The sequence below is a fragment of the Bombus huntii genome, chromosome 7, assembly GCF_024542735.1.
Source record: "Bombus huntii isolate Logan2020A chromosome 7, iyBomHunt1.1, whole genome shotgun sequence".
Lineage (NCBI taxonomy): Eukaryota > Metazoa > Arthropoda > Insecta > Hymenoptera > Apidae > Bombus > Bombus huntii.
In genome coordinates this window covers 3,895,845-3,914,424 of record NC_066244.1, presented here as the reverse complement: position 1 = coordinate 3,914,424, position 18,580 = coordinate 3,895,845, and the positions used below count along the sequence as shown (strand labels likewise).

Genomic DNA, 18,580 nt, shown 5'->3' with positions numbered 1-18,580 from the left:
ATACTTTTCTATTTTCTTTTAGTGATAATAGTTTATTTTTCTTAACATTTCATAAACATTTTACTTACAAATTCCATAAATATTATTCTAGAAATATCTTTATCCCGTTATTCAATACTTTATAACAGTTATGTACATTTCTTGATTTATTAGATTTGACAACATGACGAATATTGGAATATACATTGTTCTCTTGCTATCTACAGATAACTACATTAGAATGCAAAGTAATTTTTATAATATGATTCCAATACTAAGAATGTTTTTCTCATACCGATATTTATACACAGTGTACAAGCAGTTGGACAAGCAAGTATTTAAGTAAATAATATGAAAGCAAAGACAAAGTATACAGACTTGAATCGAAACTTACATAGCTTATATACTTGTTTATGCTTTTGTTGGGATTTGTGCTCCAGGTTTTGCTCCTGGTGCATTTGATCCAGTTTGTTCTTTCTCCAGTTGCTTTCCTAAATATTCCCTATAAATAAAATACCAAATCATTTATATTATCAAATGTTACAACTTTTGACAATAATTTAGTACAAATTTTGTCTTGTATATAGATGTTTCAATTACACACCAATTGTGTACCATGAGTTTCTGGACTGCAAGAAGAGCTTCGTATCTTACATTAGGATCTTCATGTCCTAAAAGTTGCATTACTCGCTGTTTACCTCCAAGTTGCTCTATTATACTGGAATAATTTAAAAAATGATTTCAGTAAATCGTTTTTTAATGTGTAAGTAAAAAAGTTTCATTGAACGTACTGTTTACCACGTGGATAATGTCTTACATATTCTCCTACATCGAAGCTAGCTACGCTGAGAACTAAGGGATCTTTACTAGTTTCTAACAGATGTACCAGAATACGCAGTAACTCGTAATTCTTTTCATTTAGTCGATTAGCATTTTCTCGCCAGAATTTGCCAGATTTGTGAACGGGAGACCATTCAAGACGTCCCGATTTCACTTCGGTCGAATATTCGTCAAACGAACTTAGATCTTGAACAGATGCTTGTAATTTATCATTCAAGAATTCAATATCATCGGTGATATCTTCGTCGTCAAATTTACGTTGTCCAAGGATTGAAAGTTGTTTCAGTACCTTGCACTGTACCATCGCGATGCAATGTTCTTTAGCAACTTGTCCATCCTCTACTTTCTCAATGAGGTTCTATGGAGTATTAAAAAAGAATAAAGTAATAAAAATAGAATATGTATTAAAAGAAAAGTATAGAAAATTTTAGGACTGTGGATTGATTAATTAATTACTGTATCTTTTTATAATGAATCTCCAAAAATGTAAATTTTAAGTGTCTGTTAATCAGAAAATCAGTCATACATAGATTGTTTTAATAAAGATTTAATTAATAAATTATTTACTGTTGAATATGAAAGCTATGAAATCTCACCCTTGTATTTAAATTTTAACAGGAATCAATACCATGTCATTAAAATGTTAGTTCATTAAAATAGTGAGATGTAATTTTCTGCTACATTTACGAGAATATTGGAGTTTAAAAATAAATTAGAATTTGAAAATGAAATATCATAGTCTCTATACCAAACAATATATGTACACAGTCCAAAACCAAATAATGATATACTTAATATTTCTATCTTTTTCTTTTTCTTAAGATATACAAAGAACATTTTATAGAAATGATCGGTGTACAATAGATTCCTTACTGACAGACATTCGAATTTGAATTTTTGAAATATTATATGTGAAAAATTATATAGCTATAAACTATAAACCATATACTATAGAAGTAAATTAAGCATATGTAAAAATGTTTTTTCATTATCTTATATCACCTCTTTTATTGTAACTGTAATTTTGAAATGTTTAGCATATTAACACTTTCGCGGACACTTGTAAAATTGAAATTGCACATAGAATCACATATATATGCCATAAAACTAGACAGGATTTCGAAACTTGTTGGTATTTTTTCATATCAATTAGCATCCGTATATGTTGTTGTTAATAAAAACAATATTAGACGGCTACAGCCGTCTCGTTCGTGGAAAGATTAAGTAACTTACCCTAAATACTGCTAAAATAATGCGAGTTACTTTCTCCTTAACAGAATCACTTAAAATGTCCGCCAATATAGGAATGACACTAAACCTAAAATAAAAATTTTATGTTATATTTTTAACAACTGTTTAAAATGCAATTACACATATGCAATATACATATATGCAATACGTACTTATTCATTTTCTCTGCAAGCAAAGGATTAAAAGTGAGTACCCATATACAGAATATCAGTTGATATTGTACTTGGAAATTTACTCTGCCCGTCAGAACACTCAGTAAAGTAGAAATTCCATCAACTGACACGAATGCGAAACGATACTCATCTATGCGAAGCATCATTTGTAAACAACGTGCCACGGACTGAATGTATTCATTATTCTGAATAAACACGATGGTATATATAATAAAAATATAATTAAACAACCAGATTGAAATTTAAATTATGTGTGTGCACCAAAAAAGTAAAATAGAAAGAAATCATTATGCAAACCAAATGCGAATGCACTCTTATATGTACAAAACAAAAACAATTTACATTAACGATAAAATCTTATCAGAGATGCACAGGCATCCAGCATTAGTAATTTCTATTTTAAATAAAAATAATTTCGTATAAAGAATATTACATATGGTTATCATAATGTTTATTTATTTTTATATTCAATTGTATTCTGTTTGCAATTATAACTCTTTGTACCTCGCGCTATCTTATGTTTAAAAATTGATAGGAAAGTTTAGCTGTATGACCTTTTCGTGTTAATACATACTTAATTATTATGAGACTAACCAGACTTTGTAGTTCATGTAGCTCATTTGCTTCTTTGTCTATAGTGTTGCCTTGTTCTACTCTTGTATGTAAATCTGTATCCTGAGGAACCTCAAGCTAAAACCCCATATATTTAAATAATTGCAATCATTTTCTATCGCTTTACTGTGTAAGCTACAGTATGCCTATATTTTTAATGTATAGTTAGTAGCATTTGATCTAAGGCGATTTATTGGCATTTGTATTTATATACTTTAGCAGACTTTTATAAATTCACTTATGTGAAAGTTACATATATAAAATTCGTATAAAATATATAAATTGTTACGAATTTCACTTATTGTATGATTAAAAAGAAATAATATATAATGATACAAAATACAAATGAACAAAGGAACATAGTTTTGAGACTAATTAATGAATTATATTATACAATATTTGAGTTATAATTTACATGAAGCAGGCAATTGAAATTACTTCATAATTACATATTCTGCAATACATCAAGTCATAATCTCTTTGAAACTATTCATTCAACTTATCAACAATATAAAAATATTTTACGGAATAATAGAAGTAGTTCCAATTATGTTCTCCATCCTATATGGTATAATGGAAACCAACACCATTGTGTACACACACATAATTACATTATATAAAAAAGAAAAGCTAAGCTAGTGCTAATAAATTAGAAGCATGTGTTAATATTATGATGAAAAATACATTTATGATGGTACACAAATATATTTTATTTTTAAAGTATGTTTATAATTCTTAAATCGTGTAATTAAATGATTATATATCTGTTAACTTACACTGAGTTTTAATTGATCCTTTAACCATGTCAAGTAGAATTGAAGATCTGTCTTTTCCATTAGATCGTGACTCCAGCAAGCAAGTTTGGCAATAATTCGAGAGGTCATATTCATTATAAATCCATCTTGTCTATTTAACAAGTTCAAGAAAGGGCCCCATACTGATTCACGTTTGCGACTTGAATGTTCTCTGAAGATTTCTACACGACTTCGATCTTCCTAAAATATATTTGAAAACATTTAATAAAAATAAATCACATATTACAAGAAAATTCAATCTATGCGAATTCCATTTATTTCAGTGAAATGAGTTTTTATTATTTCAACTATTGTCGCGTATAATTTCGGTTATATAAACTCCTAGCTTGAATATAAATAATTTTATATCATTAGAAAGAAAAAAGGTAAATATATGATTTGATTTAGTTATAAATGTAAATGTGATTCAGTTATCTCAATCATTTTGCCTTCCGACAAATTTGGATAAAGGGTGTTTTACTATGTTTTAATTTATGTGATTTGATGTACCTGAAGCATATCATCAATCATTGTAAGGATGTATTGTATAGTCTGGTCTTTTGAAATATGGCCAAGTAAGTTAAGAAAAGTTTTAGCAGCTTGATGTGGATTTTCTTTAAGTTTTGCATCTCGAACACTAGCATCATTTGTATCAAAAGCCACTATAAAATCATAATCTTCTTTTGATATCATATGAGACCTATAAAACATAGAATATTAAGTGTTATTTAATACATTTAATTTATATATATATATGTATGTATTTTCAGGAAAATTTGAGGAAAAAATATTTTGAAAACAGCTAGTGAGCTTTTAATCAGTCACAAATTTTAATATTAAAAATTTCCATAAACTTTTCCTTCAATAAAAAATTAAGTTTGTTTGGCTGTTTTAAATGGTATCATGTATTATTGATTTCATAATGTAGTAGCTGATATCAAGAACTATTTAGTGACCAGAGTAATATAAAAAAATACACATGTAGGCTCAAATATAATACTTAAACAAGCGATATTCTCAATAATGAACAAATCGAGATGAACAAATTCGTTTACTTTTGGGTTCACCAGATATTATGCTATTACAGTATTTCTTATAACTTTAAGAGAAAAAATTAACGCACTGGATTTGTAACGTATTCACCAACGGTAAAGGAAATCAGCAAGAAATTCTCAATGTAACGAATTCAATTTTTACATATTACCACTGAACTAGAATTAATATAAATATCTGTTCCTTTATCGAGCAAAAAAATACTTTGCTATTTTGTATCTCTGTTATAACATTTTAAAAAAGAATTTACCAGCCTATGTTTAATATGACGGTTCCTTTTGTTATTTTTACTTATAAAATATATAGTAATGCTTTATAGAAACAAACTGGACCCTACCCTGTATGTATAATATGCGAATAAAGAAGAGATGCACATATTATATATATGTAAGATTTTATAGATTATTCGAAATAAAACTTTATGAAATATTTACATATATATAGAAATATTTTGATATTAATATTTAAAACGACGGTATTCTTACTGTTGATACGATTGCCACTTGATTTGTTGATTCCTAATATCAGCAGCTTGTTGCTGAAGAATGCTCGTAGCTGCTAGCATATCTAAAAAGTTTTAAACGTTATTGTTATCTATTGTTAATAAACAACATGTAATCATGCCAATAAAAGAATAAAACAATAATGCAAACTTATGCAGATGTTTATAGTCTTATATTCAGGATAACAAGTATACATAAAAATATGACACAAATATATGATTAACAAAAATATATTACTTAAATAACAATAAATATCGTTAGCCTATACAAAAATGTGTCTCGCAAAGCTTTTTCAAATTATTATAAAAAGAATGAATGTCTTTATCATGACATAAGAAACAAACTTCTGTGAAATGACATATACAGTAAAAAATTGGATATAGTTCCGTACATATTAGCAATTTGTCATTTTTTTTTTTTTTTTTGAGAAATGAATAAAATTAAAACGCAAATAAAAGCAATATAATCCTTGTAAATCATATAAACACAGCACATTATTGGGAGGGGCAATGTCAAATTAAGAAATAAATATGTATGTTTAGGTCAATTACCAATTTTTTCATCCGGTAAAGCCGGTATCATTTCTTTAATGTTCACACGATCAACCATTTTTGTTGTTGTTCCTTAAATCCTGTATAATTTATTTAATACTTGAGTCGCAGAGAATTAAAGTCCTGCTGTCGTAAATTTGCACCTCCCTCAACACTTGGATCACAAGACTGATATATTACCAACTCGTTAGAGCTAGATACAAAATTTCCCTAACAGCTAGTAAAATTCAAATATTTCTAGTTAATGTGATATTTGATGTTAACAGAGAGGAAATTCCGCCGTACTCAGAAAGGATCATGTAAACAGGTTTCGACCATAGAGATAGGGATATAAAGATGCGAGAGTGTGTGAACAAACGGAAAAAGCAATATAGAAATAGGTAGAGAAGGTTGTATAAAGGCCCTTTGTGTTCTTATCTTATAACGCATACGCATTCTTCCTGTAAATACGTAAGTGTAATAATTATCAACGAGTAGCGTCAGTGTGTATGCCGGATTAGACAAGAACAGAAGGGGCCTCTACACAGCGTTATCTTTCTATTCTCATATCGCATTCACTTACACGGTAATATATGACCGCGTACTTTATCTTTATATCTCTATGCGTATATACGATCGTGCTGTGCGTTAACGAGTGGAGTCGCTGGTACTACCAGTTATCACTAATTACTTTACATACCTTGAATTGTAATTGAAATATACGAATTATAATTATTATCTTCCACCCTTAGCTTTACCATTCATATTTTGTTATAATGCTTTATCCCTATCCTTCTCACTTATACTTGCATATATTTTTTATAAAGATTATATTATATACTATATACTATACTAAAAACATATAATTTAGAGTACAAAGCTTCTTAGACTTCAAATACATAACAATGTATATGTATTATTGTTTAAAATCTTTTTATTACTTTCCTATTGCTACGAGGATAGTTATTATATAGCAGAGATGTTAATACGAACATTTGAGAACAAAGACTTTTTACATATTCACGGCTCTAATTTCTTTACTTCAAATTTACATGTCTTTTTTACAATTTAATATCGATATACGAATCTGATTTTTCTCAGGATTCCAATTTCTGCATATACCTAATATTTACTGTTATTTATTATCCAAATTATCCATCTTTCATATTTTTTCATTTTTTACAGTGCAAAGTATAAAGATATATTGTTGGACCGTTAGCGGAGAGACGCGGTGGCGGTAGATCGTGCGAACGAGAGTCGTAAACGATTAGAGTCGCGAACGTTACGATTAGATAATCGACGCCACGAAACGATCGATCCCCTATTTCGTTTAGGATAATAGTAGTATAGTAACAGGTTACAATATGCACTTTATTCGAACAACTTTGTAGATATAGACAGTTACGCTCGGTACGTATAGATATAAGTTAAACAGATGACCGATCTAAGGTATGACAAACTAGCGAAGTTCTCCGATGATGCTGTCGCAGAGGAAAACTATTGCTGGGGGGCTGGTCTATTGCGGGTGGAAATGACCGTTGATCATGGGAAAAAGCCGACTTTGTCAGTTTTTTACTCGATGGAACAATAACCATAAGGAACGTCTCGACTTGAATATATTTTATAAGAACGAAGATTATCGCGGTCCGACTAATTATATTTGCACGGTTAGTGGCCGCCTCGACCGAGGGACGGATTCTGATTTACGTCAAGAGTCATCGGACGTAACATATATTATATATAAATCCTAAGTATAAATAGGTATGAAGAATTTTGAAGAAAGTTATTTTTAAATACGAATCGAATTACAATTATGGGAAATTATGGGAAAATATGGGAAATTAATGGAACAGTAAGAAGAGAATACGATACTTTATAAAAATGTATTTATTTCGTATTGAACATGTTGTATGTATAAAATTATCCTCTAATTGCGTTTAAATAGCCATCTTTCTATATTGGGAATATGAAGTATTTTCGTGATTATAATATTTTCGCAATCTGCTTTCGTCCGATTAACTGACTTGACAAGCAAATATTTTTGTCGATAATCTAAGTCATTCACATTCACCTGTCTTACAGAAATGATCGTGTTCTTATCAAAAGAGAAAGGATTATTAGAAAGAAAAGAGGAAATACGATAGTATAGGAAGAAAAATAAATGCAAGTCAGTTCATCGTGCATGATATAAAGTTCATTAATATGTTTGCATCTGATATAAAAATGTTCTCCGCTGCGTTTGATAATCCTATTAAAGATTACACATTAAACTATGCGCGAGTACTATTTATTATTTCTAGCATACGATTTCTTTAGTTTCAACACGCACATGTACATATATGTGTATTAATCATTACAATGTACTGTATTTAAGCTCTTTGATCGACGTATATTAATGAATTTCACAATTTCGAGCGTATCATATGTATATTGTCATGATTGGTGAATAAATTTTGACCAATTTTATTATTATTGTTATTATATAATTAATACTATATCTTTGCAAAAGGAAGACGATTATTATTGTTATTATCGAAGTTTTAATCGAGAATCAATGAAATAATAACGAATAATGTGCTTAAACTAAAGTTTTCGTCATAGTTGAGTGGACAACAAAGTGAAACAAAGTTGATCAAGCTATAAACGTATCCAGACGTTCCAGGATATATCCATATTCCTTTGTCTTTTATCAAATTTAGATCACAATCGATTATTTTTTTAACGAGTTAAATATAAATATAACGTCATTATAATTTTATTCCGTGCACTTTCCTTTAAATTAATGTTATGCATTCACAGATATTCTCTTTCTCGTGCACGTACTTTTTCTTTTCTCCTTTTTCTACTTTTTCCTACTCTTTTTCCTACGTTTAAATTTATTCGTTTATCAGACTCATCAATCTCTTCGTCCCTCTCTATCTTTTATACATACGTTACAGAAAAATATTATTCTGTACTTTTATATTTACAGCAGCGTCATATAATTTATATTTTCTTCTAATTGGTAAAAAACTTCCGATCTAAAATAAATTTTCGTTCTTTCGTATAAATAGTTAATTAAAATTTAGCACTACCATATACAGAATAATTGACATAGACTAATTAAAAGTGAAAGACTTTACTGGTTGAATTTTAGTTTTATAATCGTTTTAGCTACCGATCGATTCTCTTTTTGTTCAATGTATGATTAAAAGATAGTTTAATTATGGTAGATGTAAAATATAATATATGCCAAGATACATGATATAATTGTATTTGTTCGATATCGTATCGATAAAATAAGATAGAGCAAATTTTCAATTCCGAATAAAACACGGATGTTAGAAGCATCGGATGCTTGTTCTGCAGTTTCTTTGAAACAGAGAAACAAGCTTATCGAAAGTTCGATAATCGTTTCGTTAAAGAATGCTTCGTTGACTAATAATTTTAATCAGACTGTCGGTTGTTGGTTTTATATATTTATATTATCTCTACACGATCTTCTTAATATAATTCTTCTCGTGTCTACCTCGCATTACGAAAGGATTAAAATACTAAATTTTATCGAAGGCACAAATATTTCAGTAATTTTTTTCATAGTATTTCACTAACTAATCTACTAATAATACTTCTTTTAACGGGCGAATTTCTATTTATACATAGTTTGTTATTAAAAACTGTAGCCTGAATGGCGTACACATTCTTTACTGCATTTCCCCTCTGTATTTTTCGCCATAATATAGCTTTCCCTTTCTTTCGAATAATTACAATGGCAATAACTAATTATAGCAAAACAATGTTTGCAGGAATTATCTTCTCAGTAGGTTACTACAGATTCGGATAAGTTGTATTATCATCGATATATTTATAACTAGAAGTTTTGCTTTAATCTTGTTTGTTATTCAAATACCAAGTAAGAACTATTTAAAAAAGATTCCTTGGAAATAGAGAAGTTGGCCTCTACGGGCAAGAAAATCTTCTTATGAAAAATTATACGGTATTGTAACCTGAAGAGGATGTAACACATTAGACGACTAACAAGCGAATATTTGTTCAATGAGAAGTAGAATAAGAATTTGATATTCGACGAGGAAACTAAACTTTACAAACAAAATGTTTCACGATGCACGCAATATGTATGTTTACACAGAGTGTTTCATTAAAATTGATAAATACGAGGTTTATTTTATTAAATATCTGAATATCTTAAAAACAAATTTGTATCAACTGCAATATCGTAATAGTACTATTGAAATCAAAATGATGGAAAATGTCTTTCTCGTGTCTTTTATCATATTTATCGAACACTCTGTATGATATACAACAGGTCAACCTACACTTTCTGCACAAGGAAATCTGCTATAAAGATGGGAAGACGATTCTTACAAGTTATATTACAGATTAAATATTGCATATTGTAATATTCTTATCGATGAATCAAAAGAAACGTAATTGCCGTGTTAATAAAAAGAATAATGCGTTGATATGACAGTCTCATTATAGTACCAACGATAGACATGAGTATTCTTCATTTTAAATAGGAAGCTTCAACTCGTCCATTTTACGACTAATTTTTTATAAAAAAATTTCGCATTTATTCGAAATAAGAAATTGCACCAGTTTACAACAAAAGCGCAATTTTTCATTATACTTTTATAACTTTTATAATAATTTAATAATTTTCATTATAATTTTTCTTTAACAATGATATTAAACGAACAATAACAAATTAACTTTTCCTTTCGATAAAGTACTCGACGAATATAATTGAATTTTCCAAATATTGCAAATATAATTTTATATTCATTTTTTATAAGAATCCTTAATCACTGGTACTAACGTTCTAGTTTCGTTACGACAAAGGATACATATTTTTTATATAAACATAATAAACCAAACGTAAACTGTCTTAGTTTCTAAACAATAAAATAATCGTAAAATTTTAATAACAAACAAACGTCATTTTTATAAAAATCCGACAAAAATATCACTGTCACAAATTTAGAACGTTATAGAATTTGGAAACGTGTGTCCCAAAATAAAATTCATTTACAAGAAAAAGAATATCAGAAATCGTTTCACGCGGTTTAAAAAGCTATGTACGTATCAAGCTATCGTACGAAATCTTTCATCCGTTGTCGGCGTGTTATTAAAACGTACAGAGAATAAAAAAAAAAAAATGTATTTGTGTAATAGATAAAAATTATAATGTTCTGTTGATAAGCTAAATGTTATTACCTATTAATTATTACACGATTAACTGCTCTATAAGTAAACAATTGGTCGACTCATGTTTTAAGTACACTTCCATTACCGGGACATAAGACATCATTCTATGTCTTATTTTTAAGTAAGCGCAGAACAATACAAAATACTGGTTGTTTTATTATAATAATAATTATCAAGGTTAAAACTCTGTATTCGTCGTTTACTCGAACCTACCTAATAAAATTTAGCATTTTTATGCTATTTGATACCAACTCTCACTCTCTCTTGTGCTCTCTTTCACTCTCTCTTTCACTCTTCCTTTCCCTCTCTCTCTCTCTCTCTCTCTCTCTCTCTCTCTCTCTCAATCTTTCTATCTCTGTACATTGATATTAGCGTAAAAGTAAATGCTCTGCATCTCTGCTTCGATTATACTTTCAGTCTCTTTTGCATAGAAATATGCATGCTGAATATTTCGAGCATACCATAGGCCGCTTCGAAATTCGTTATGTTTCAAGGTGGAGTTGTATCATGCAACACCCCCGTGAAATTAATTTCAATTTTAAAAAAAAGAACAAAAACAAAAAAATATAGAGAAACGAAACATCATTTCTCGTTTGCTTTATGCATTAAACAGTGAACCTCTAATTAGTCTTACAAGAATGTAGTCCCTTCACCCAGAACTAATGTATCATGGACTGCAATGTTTATGGGTTTGTTTACATTTCTGCTACTCCTTGATTATTTAATACATCCGATTCCCTGAACTTATGCATCTCATAAGCGTGGAATCTGAAAAAATCGTTCAAGTTATATATAGTAGAAGATCTATTTTCCTAAATAGGTTTATATTTGCTATTACTTTAATCCTTTGCACTCCTATGTCGAGTGCGACTCGACATCACTTTTTATCTCAGGAGCTGCTTCGTCGAGTCCCACTCGACATTCTTTTAGTCCCACATTTTTTTGTGAAACGCGCGAAAGATATATCGTACACTTAAAAATTACAAAATACAACAATAGCGCGAATAAAACTGGTATTTAAGTGAATTTGTTTCTTCCTTTATTTCGTTAAATTGTCTTATTTTTTAGTCGAAGTAAATTTCAAATAAAACGCCTAAAAGCGTTGGGAGCTGCTGGTAACGAAATTGAAATAAAATTCAGAGTGCAAAGGATTAATAGTTTATACAATTTCTTAGCTATTTGTGATGGTACAATGTAACAAGAAAAAAAAAAAAAAAAGAAAAAAAAAAGAGAAAAGAAAAGTTAATCAGATAATAATCAGCAGTTTTGCAAGATCGGACAATGTATGACCATGTGTATGAACGCAGAAATAGTGGTAACGTGAACAAATGGCCTAAGAAATATCGGATGAACCATAAACGATATTGCGAGAAAGTCTAAGTGCCGTTAGGCCAAAAGGGCCAGGGAATTGTTACTTGTCGGAGAGTCGAGTGGTGAAGAGTCGAGTTGTGAAGAGTCGAATTGTGAGAAATGGAGAGTTGAGTTGCCGAGTTGTTATGAGTTGTAAGCTATTAGTTGTGAGTTGTGAATTACCCATTTAGTCGTCTTAGTTATAGCACATTAGTGTATTTAGTTCACGTTAAATAACCATCGTTTCCTGTTTAATCCATTGCAAATAGATCTATATATCAATAAACTTATCATATAGGATAGAAATCATTGGAAACCCTAATTTCTAATATTTCTGAAAAAATAAAAAAGAAAGAAATAGAAATAATGTTACTGGTACACGTAATAAAATGGTTTAGAGGCGTGGAACAATGTGGCAATAAATATCAAACTTAATATTACGATAAAATAATCTAGAGGTTGATAACGATCGAATCGAAACATCCAAGTTTATAAGAGTTAAAAAAGTGCTAAAAAGGTGTTACGCTTTAGTAAATATTTGTTTGTATTAAAAACTAATTCAGGTGCGCGATCAAAATTGATCAGATCGAGTAGACGACAATATTACTATTCTAGATCTTCGACTATGACTGTTGTGACACTATGTGAGTTAAAACTTGCCCATATCTGTACTAGAGTGAACATTCTGTATATTAATTAAAGGATATACCATTTATACCATATATTATATATCGGTTTTATAAATTTAATAATCAACTTACGGCATTGTTCAATGTGGTAATAATAATTCAGTGATCTCCTCTCAACAATTCCATCAACAGATTAAACGAGCTGCCTTCTCCTTCAGCACGTTTAGCACTTAATAATTCCTTTCCCGCTTGGCATGTTCTTTGTAAATCTGGAATTCTCAATAATAATTCACCAAACTTAGCAGGCATTTCAGGGTACCTTGCGATAGTATATTGTTGCAATGCTTGTAAAGCCTTTTCTTGAGATGCTCTAACTTTTTCAGGTTCTTTCAGTTCACTCGTATCAGAGGTCAATAGTACTATTACCTATAAATAATAAAAACGAAACGTGTTAGTTTTATAATCAGTGTGTATTAGTATATTCGGTTATAGCATAACACGTTTCTATTAACACTCCGAGGGCGGGCGGCCAAGGGGAAGGGGCTCGCGTCGGCCATTGCCTGTGTCTCCCCGGATCCCAATGTATGCTCGTATGAGAATTTAGCTTTTCATCGTTTGAATGGTTATTTTCTTATGTCTACGATACGAGTCATGATACGAGTGACAATAATCAATGATGGAATAAAAAAGAAGGCTACTGTAGGCAAATAAGGTTTATTACGATGCTGCACAATGCATACAAAGCGTTTTAATTTTTGTGTGTACGCTATACACACACACACACACACACACACACACACACACACACACACACACACACACACACACACACACACACACACACACACACACACACACACACACACACACCCCCACACACACCCACACACACACCCACACACACAGATATATATATTTATATATATTTTATATATATTTATATATATATCTATATCTATATCTATATATATCTATATATATACACACACATGTATATATATATACACATGTATAGATATATTTCCACAGTTATTACATTTTACTCTAGAGTTATCGTTATTTTCGAAACAGGTGTAACATCCTTTTCCTTTTCGAGTTGTTACAGAGTTTGTTTACCTTTGAATTGCGTAGAATGACGATCCGAATGGATCCAGACATCGCGTCGCCATCGGAGTGTTAAATTTATTTGAATAAGAAATTAAAAGTTGTAAAAATGATGTTACAATGCCTAAAGTAGAATATTAGTTGCCTTTTCTTTTTTTGATACGATAAAATGAAACATATGAAATAAATTAGTTTTTTATCTTCTAAATTAACAGTGATTTAAGTTTAAGATGAGCCCGATTATAGAAAAGTAGCAGTATCTGTTAAAAACATCAATTCATATAGCAAATCTTCGTATAAACTTTTCACAGCTAACTAAACAGCTTGAACATTTTAAGCGATTAAAGAACAAGATTGTATAGTACGGTTACTCCTTTTTTGTCTTTGTTCAGCACGTTTTCTGTAAAAGCAGTAAAATTCACTTTTGAGCAGAATATCGTGTTTTACCGTAATTTTCCAGTAAATCGTGTAAAATATCAGGTAAAATATTCGAAACCATTCGAAGGCCGGAGAAACTGACGTATTACGTCTCTTCATATTCTGGCATATAGCTATTTATATAGTTATGTTTCTTCGTAGTTGGGCAATATACCTATCATTACATCAAGTACGAGAATATATTTTTCCTTAATATAATACCGATTTGTTCAGTCAGACTATTATAAAATCTACTTATTATTAGGTTTCTATGCGAGTGACAAGGTATTTATATTAAAGTGATCGAAAGGAAAGAGCGAAAGAAAAATAGGAACGAGTTTATTAACAATTTTCAAATTTAATTCCTAATTCTTCTTATTATTTATTTATTTATTAATTTATTATTATTTATTGGCAAATTTTCAGAAAGAAAGTCTGATTCGAAAGATTCTTATTGCTACTGCTTTCAATTTATTTTTCACAAGTAATCATGCTCTCTGTCTATTAATGTCACTGTTAAAACATTTGTTAATAAAAAGCTCAGAGAATAAGTAAACGAAGGAAAAGTAATTACCTTCATCGCCACGTATTCGTACTGATCTACTCGGAGCCTTCTCAAATTGTTAGTAAATGCAAGCATCCTCTCGATGCAGGTCGCTAAGCCAAGCTGCCTAGCTTGTTCCAGTGTAATCGACTTACCGAGAGACACTCTAATTTCACCGGGAGTGCTCATACTGCGAAAACAGCATGAGAAGAGCAGTAGCTCGCACCAAGAATTAATCAACAGACAGATCTGATCATCGATCGAAATGTTTTTAAACAACGGCAAACTCTTGCACCACTTCACTATTTTGTAGAGTCGATGATCAGCGATATTGCAGAGGTTCGACAGAAAATCAGGATGTTGAGTTGGATTGCAATTCGTATTGTTGATTTGAGAACTGTTACCAACGGATGCAGCGTGTTGTTCGTTACCAACATTAGAAACATTGGAGCATGATCTGTTGTCTCTTCTATTACTAGCATTACCATTTCCTGTAGTTCTATTGGAGGAACACTCAATACCTGAACCCGTGTCGTTCTCTATTCCAGATCCTCCGTTGCTTCTAACACTCAATAACATCGAATCGTTGTTTCTAGTAAGATTCGTTCCTGCGTTTTGAATCCCAGTCATACGATCGTTATCATTGTAATGCCACAAGTGCTCTACGTCCATGATATCCTGTAGAAGTTGCGGTACCACTTGCATCTTATGGGAGTGATTCGAATGGTGCCTTGCCGGATAGTGATGTTCGTTACCAGCTGGAGCTGGACTACAATTTCCTCCGGTAGCTAATTTGTCGCTGGACATGTTACTTGCAGGACTACCGACAAAATTTGGTGGAAAGGTATATGTACATTGATAGGTGCTTCTGCCACCCCTGGTGCGATCCTCCCTAATCGCCTCGAGCTTCATACCTATCAATAATCAGAATTACACAATTCTCACAATTTTGTAAAATAAGTAGTAGCAATTTGTATGTTTGATAATTTACGTTTCTTCTAAAATTTAGTTTTAACATTAATAATTCTTATATGTCGTTTAAGATGTTTAAATCTATAAATTATAAAAGCGTACAAGTATAAGCAAACTGCCGAGTACAGGAGTATCTCGTTTCTCGATACAGCAATAGGTAATCCAATTCGTAACAACGCTCCACGGTCAAACAAATCATACGCAAACGCCATGAGGCACGAATCCTTGCTTACCAAGGACCGCAAGCTATAATATCACTGTACAAGTAATAGGACCCAAAGCAATAAGATTTATATTAAAGATTTCAAATGGTAAAATTTGCATATACACTTGGACGAGAGAGAGAGAGAGAGGGAGAATTTGCTAACACTAAGAAAAGCCTAAAAGACTCGCGTCTATGAAACAGTAAGTATGACAGTAATTATGAAACGGTAGAAACAAACAAATCGGTATCGAGACAAATCTTAAATCAAATCACTAATCCATTTCGATACGAGCGATGAATCTGTCAGTGGATCAATGGATCTAACAATATGCAGCACAACATTAGCCGAACACACGAACACACGAACACACGATACTCGTTTCGTGAGATTCTAGCAACAGTAACTATTATCCATCCTTCTTTTCGATTAAAACAGATTATGAAACGAAAACGTCTCGCGTTATTCAGATGAAAACAAATGATAGCGGTTCCACGCGAAGCTCGTCGATATCCATTTCTTTGTGAATTTCAAAATGGAAAATATCTCGGAATAACTAAAGATTTCATCCCAGGCCCTGAAAACACACCCATCTCAAACGAATCATCTCTTCAAGACTTTCAATTATATGCATCCACAGAGTCTTGCCCAACAACCGGAGGAAAGCGATTGTTGTAGCGATTTTTAAATCAAATAAAAATAATAAGCATAAACCAGAAAGCTATCGTACAAACGCAACAGCGCTGGCCAACACTATGTGCGAGTTTTTAGAAAGGATAATCAACGAAAGAGTAGCACAAAAGCAACACGAACTTGAACGATACCGTTCAAGTCTACACCTTTAGATTATCATTGAGGGAAACGCGCGTGACGCATAGGCATTGAAAGAGCGCACGATACGATATGCAAGTCGATCTACAAGTGTCGTAAATACTCTTGTCGATCGAAAAATCAATGAACACAGCCTTTATAACAAATTTCCTGGCAAATCGATCTATCCAAGTCGCAGCTAAAAGAATGCTTTTAGTCAGTCGTCCGCATCGCGCTGTTTCCGATTCCTATCAACGACGACATCTCTTACCAACGGCCTGACGCTCACTTGCGATAGAAAAAATCTCGTCACCGTTAACGGAACACTCGGAGACATTCGTCGACTAACTTTAGAATTGGTCGAAGAAAGAATCAGATCTGAAATTCTGTATCCTATCCTGAATAATATCCTATAATAATTTATCCTGTTCGCTTGGAAACGCAACTGTCAAACGCCTCCAAGGCTACACAGAGGCTATGAAGCACAGAGGTAAATTATGTAAATAACATAAAACTATGGATATGTATGTATATGTCGGGTTTACATTAGAATTAGGGTTAGGGGCGTGAAACGAATCTTCGTTTGGATTATACGTTGTCGTTATGCAATAGAGAAGACATTGACTAGTGCAAATACGATTATCACAGAACTGGACAAGTAACCGTGGTAATTAGATACTCGAGAAACTAATGACAATGATCCTAGGTTCAATAACGAATCCGCGGTCGACGGGATGATAGATGAACGTGCTCACAAAATCCAAGTCGGACGCGTAATATTCGCTGGTTGTAAGTCGTAAGGGGTTACTCTTTTCGTCGATGAGATCGCGAGAGAGAATGCCTTTCCCGTCCCGATCATGCCACAGAGGAAAACTATAATGGGGTGTGTCTAAGGACACGAGATCATCGGATTCGTCGAGAAAAGCCTTCGTTCAGAAAGTAAGGGAAATTGACGTTGCTGCTAATTGGTCAATCTCCATATCGGTGGTTAGAAAAAGATGCTAGCCGCCTTCGAGGGAAAGTTGCTAGTGGGAGACGCCGTTCGTTGAGAAATAGGTCTATCCCCTATCTTCCCGTAGTTGGGACAAAGACTGTTTGTCTGTTTGAAGGACTTTGGTTAGCTAAATCTTAAGATTTATAACGGACCCTCGGGCTAGCTGAACATGTACTGCGGAGACGCATCGACATCTGGCAATCATCTTACTCGAAGAATAGAGTGTACGTGTGGCGAGCTACGGAACAGAGACCGTTGGAATGTTTACTGTCGAGTGTTACAATTATTTCCTTTTTGAGGAGAGCTATACAATTACTCACTCCATGCCTTTGTTAGACAAAGCGTTCATCCCGTGACCGCGGCTACGTTCGGCGACTGGCTGTCGCCTCGAGCGAATAACCACAATTGTTTAATTACAGTTATAGTAGACTCTAGGTTACAATGTCGCGGGATTATCCAAAATTCCAAAGGCTCCGGTGTTCTTTCATCTCCGACATATATATCGATAGAATTATGGATTACCCGTATGAAACGCCTAAAATAATAATCTCGCGTGAAAAGACTAAATGTCATCAAATTACCACTACTATATAACAAAACCGGAGACAGCTGTG

The 18,580-nt window shown here is 32.0% G+C and overlaps 2 protein-coding genes and 1 long non-coding RNA gene across 11 annotated transcripts in view; 1 reads left to right on the top strand and 2 right to left on the bottom strand.

The window, feature by feature from the left end:
- Position 1: 1 nt before the first annotated feature.
- On the bottom strand, positions 2-5,949 carry LOC126868090 (V-type proton ATPase subunit H). Of its 2 annotated transcripts, XM_050623298.1 has the most exons (10): positions 5,757-5,949; positions 5,188-5,269; positions 4,160-4,349; positions 3,632-3,850; positions 2,838-2,933; positions 2,223-2,428; positions 2,053-2,137; positions 771-1,177; positions 584-697; positions 2-481 (listed from the first exon to the last, which is right to left on the bottom strand). In XM_050623298.1, the coding sequence occupies exons 1-10, from the start codon at positions 5,812-5,814 to the stop codon at positions 391-393; spliced, it is 1,548 nt and encodes a 515-aa protein (XP_050479255.1). In that variant the 5' UTR covers positions 5,815-5,949; the 3' UTR covers positions 2-390. The 2 variants fall into 2 exon arrangements, with proteins under 2 accessions (XP_050479255.1, XP_050479256.1); XM_050623299.1 differs by lacking the exon at positions 2,838-2,933 and having other exon boundaries at positions 5,757-5,944.
- Positions 5,950-6,089: 140 nt separating this feature from the next.
- On the top strand, positions 6,090-8,199 carry LOC126868107 (uncharacterized). The gene is made up of 2 exons (XR_007690528.1): positions 6,090-6,321; positions 6,921-8,199. It is a non-coding gene; the product is annotated as an uncharacterized LOC126868107 (long non-coding RNA).
- The window catches only part of LOC126868079 (nuclear hormone receptor FTZ-F1 beta), a 33,563-nt gene continuing 22,587 nt past the window's right edge, over positions 7,605-18,580 (bottom strand). For 7 of the 8 annotated variants that reach the window (XM_050623268.1, XM_050623266.1, XM_050623267.1 and 4 more), the window contains exons 6-8: positions 15,018-15,901; positions 13,055-13,348; positions 7,605-11,711 (exon numbers count right to left, since the gene is read on the bottom strand). In XM_050623268.1, the coding sequence (XP_050479225.1) occupies positions 13,082-13,348; positions 15,018-15,901 (1,151 nt within the window). In that variant the 3' untranslated portion in view covers positions 7,605-11,711; positions 13,055-13,081. Of the gene's footprint in view, positions 11,712-12,476; positions 12,628-13,054; positions 13,349-15,017; positions 15,902-18,580 lie in introns of all 8 variants that reach the window. The other variant, XR_007690524.1, reaches the window with a different exon arrangement.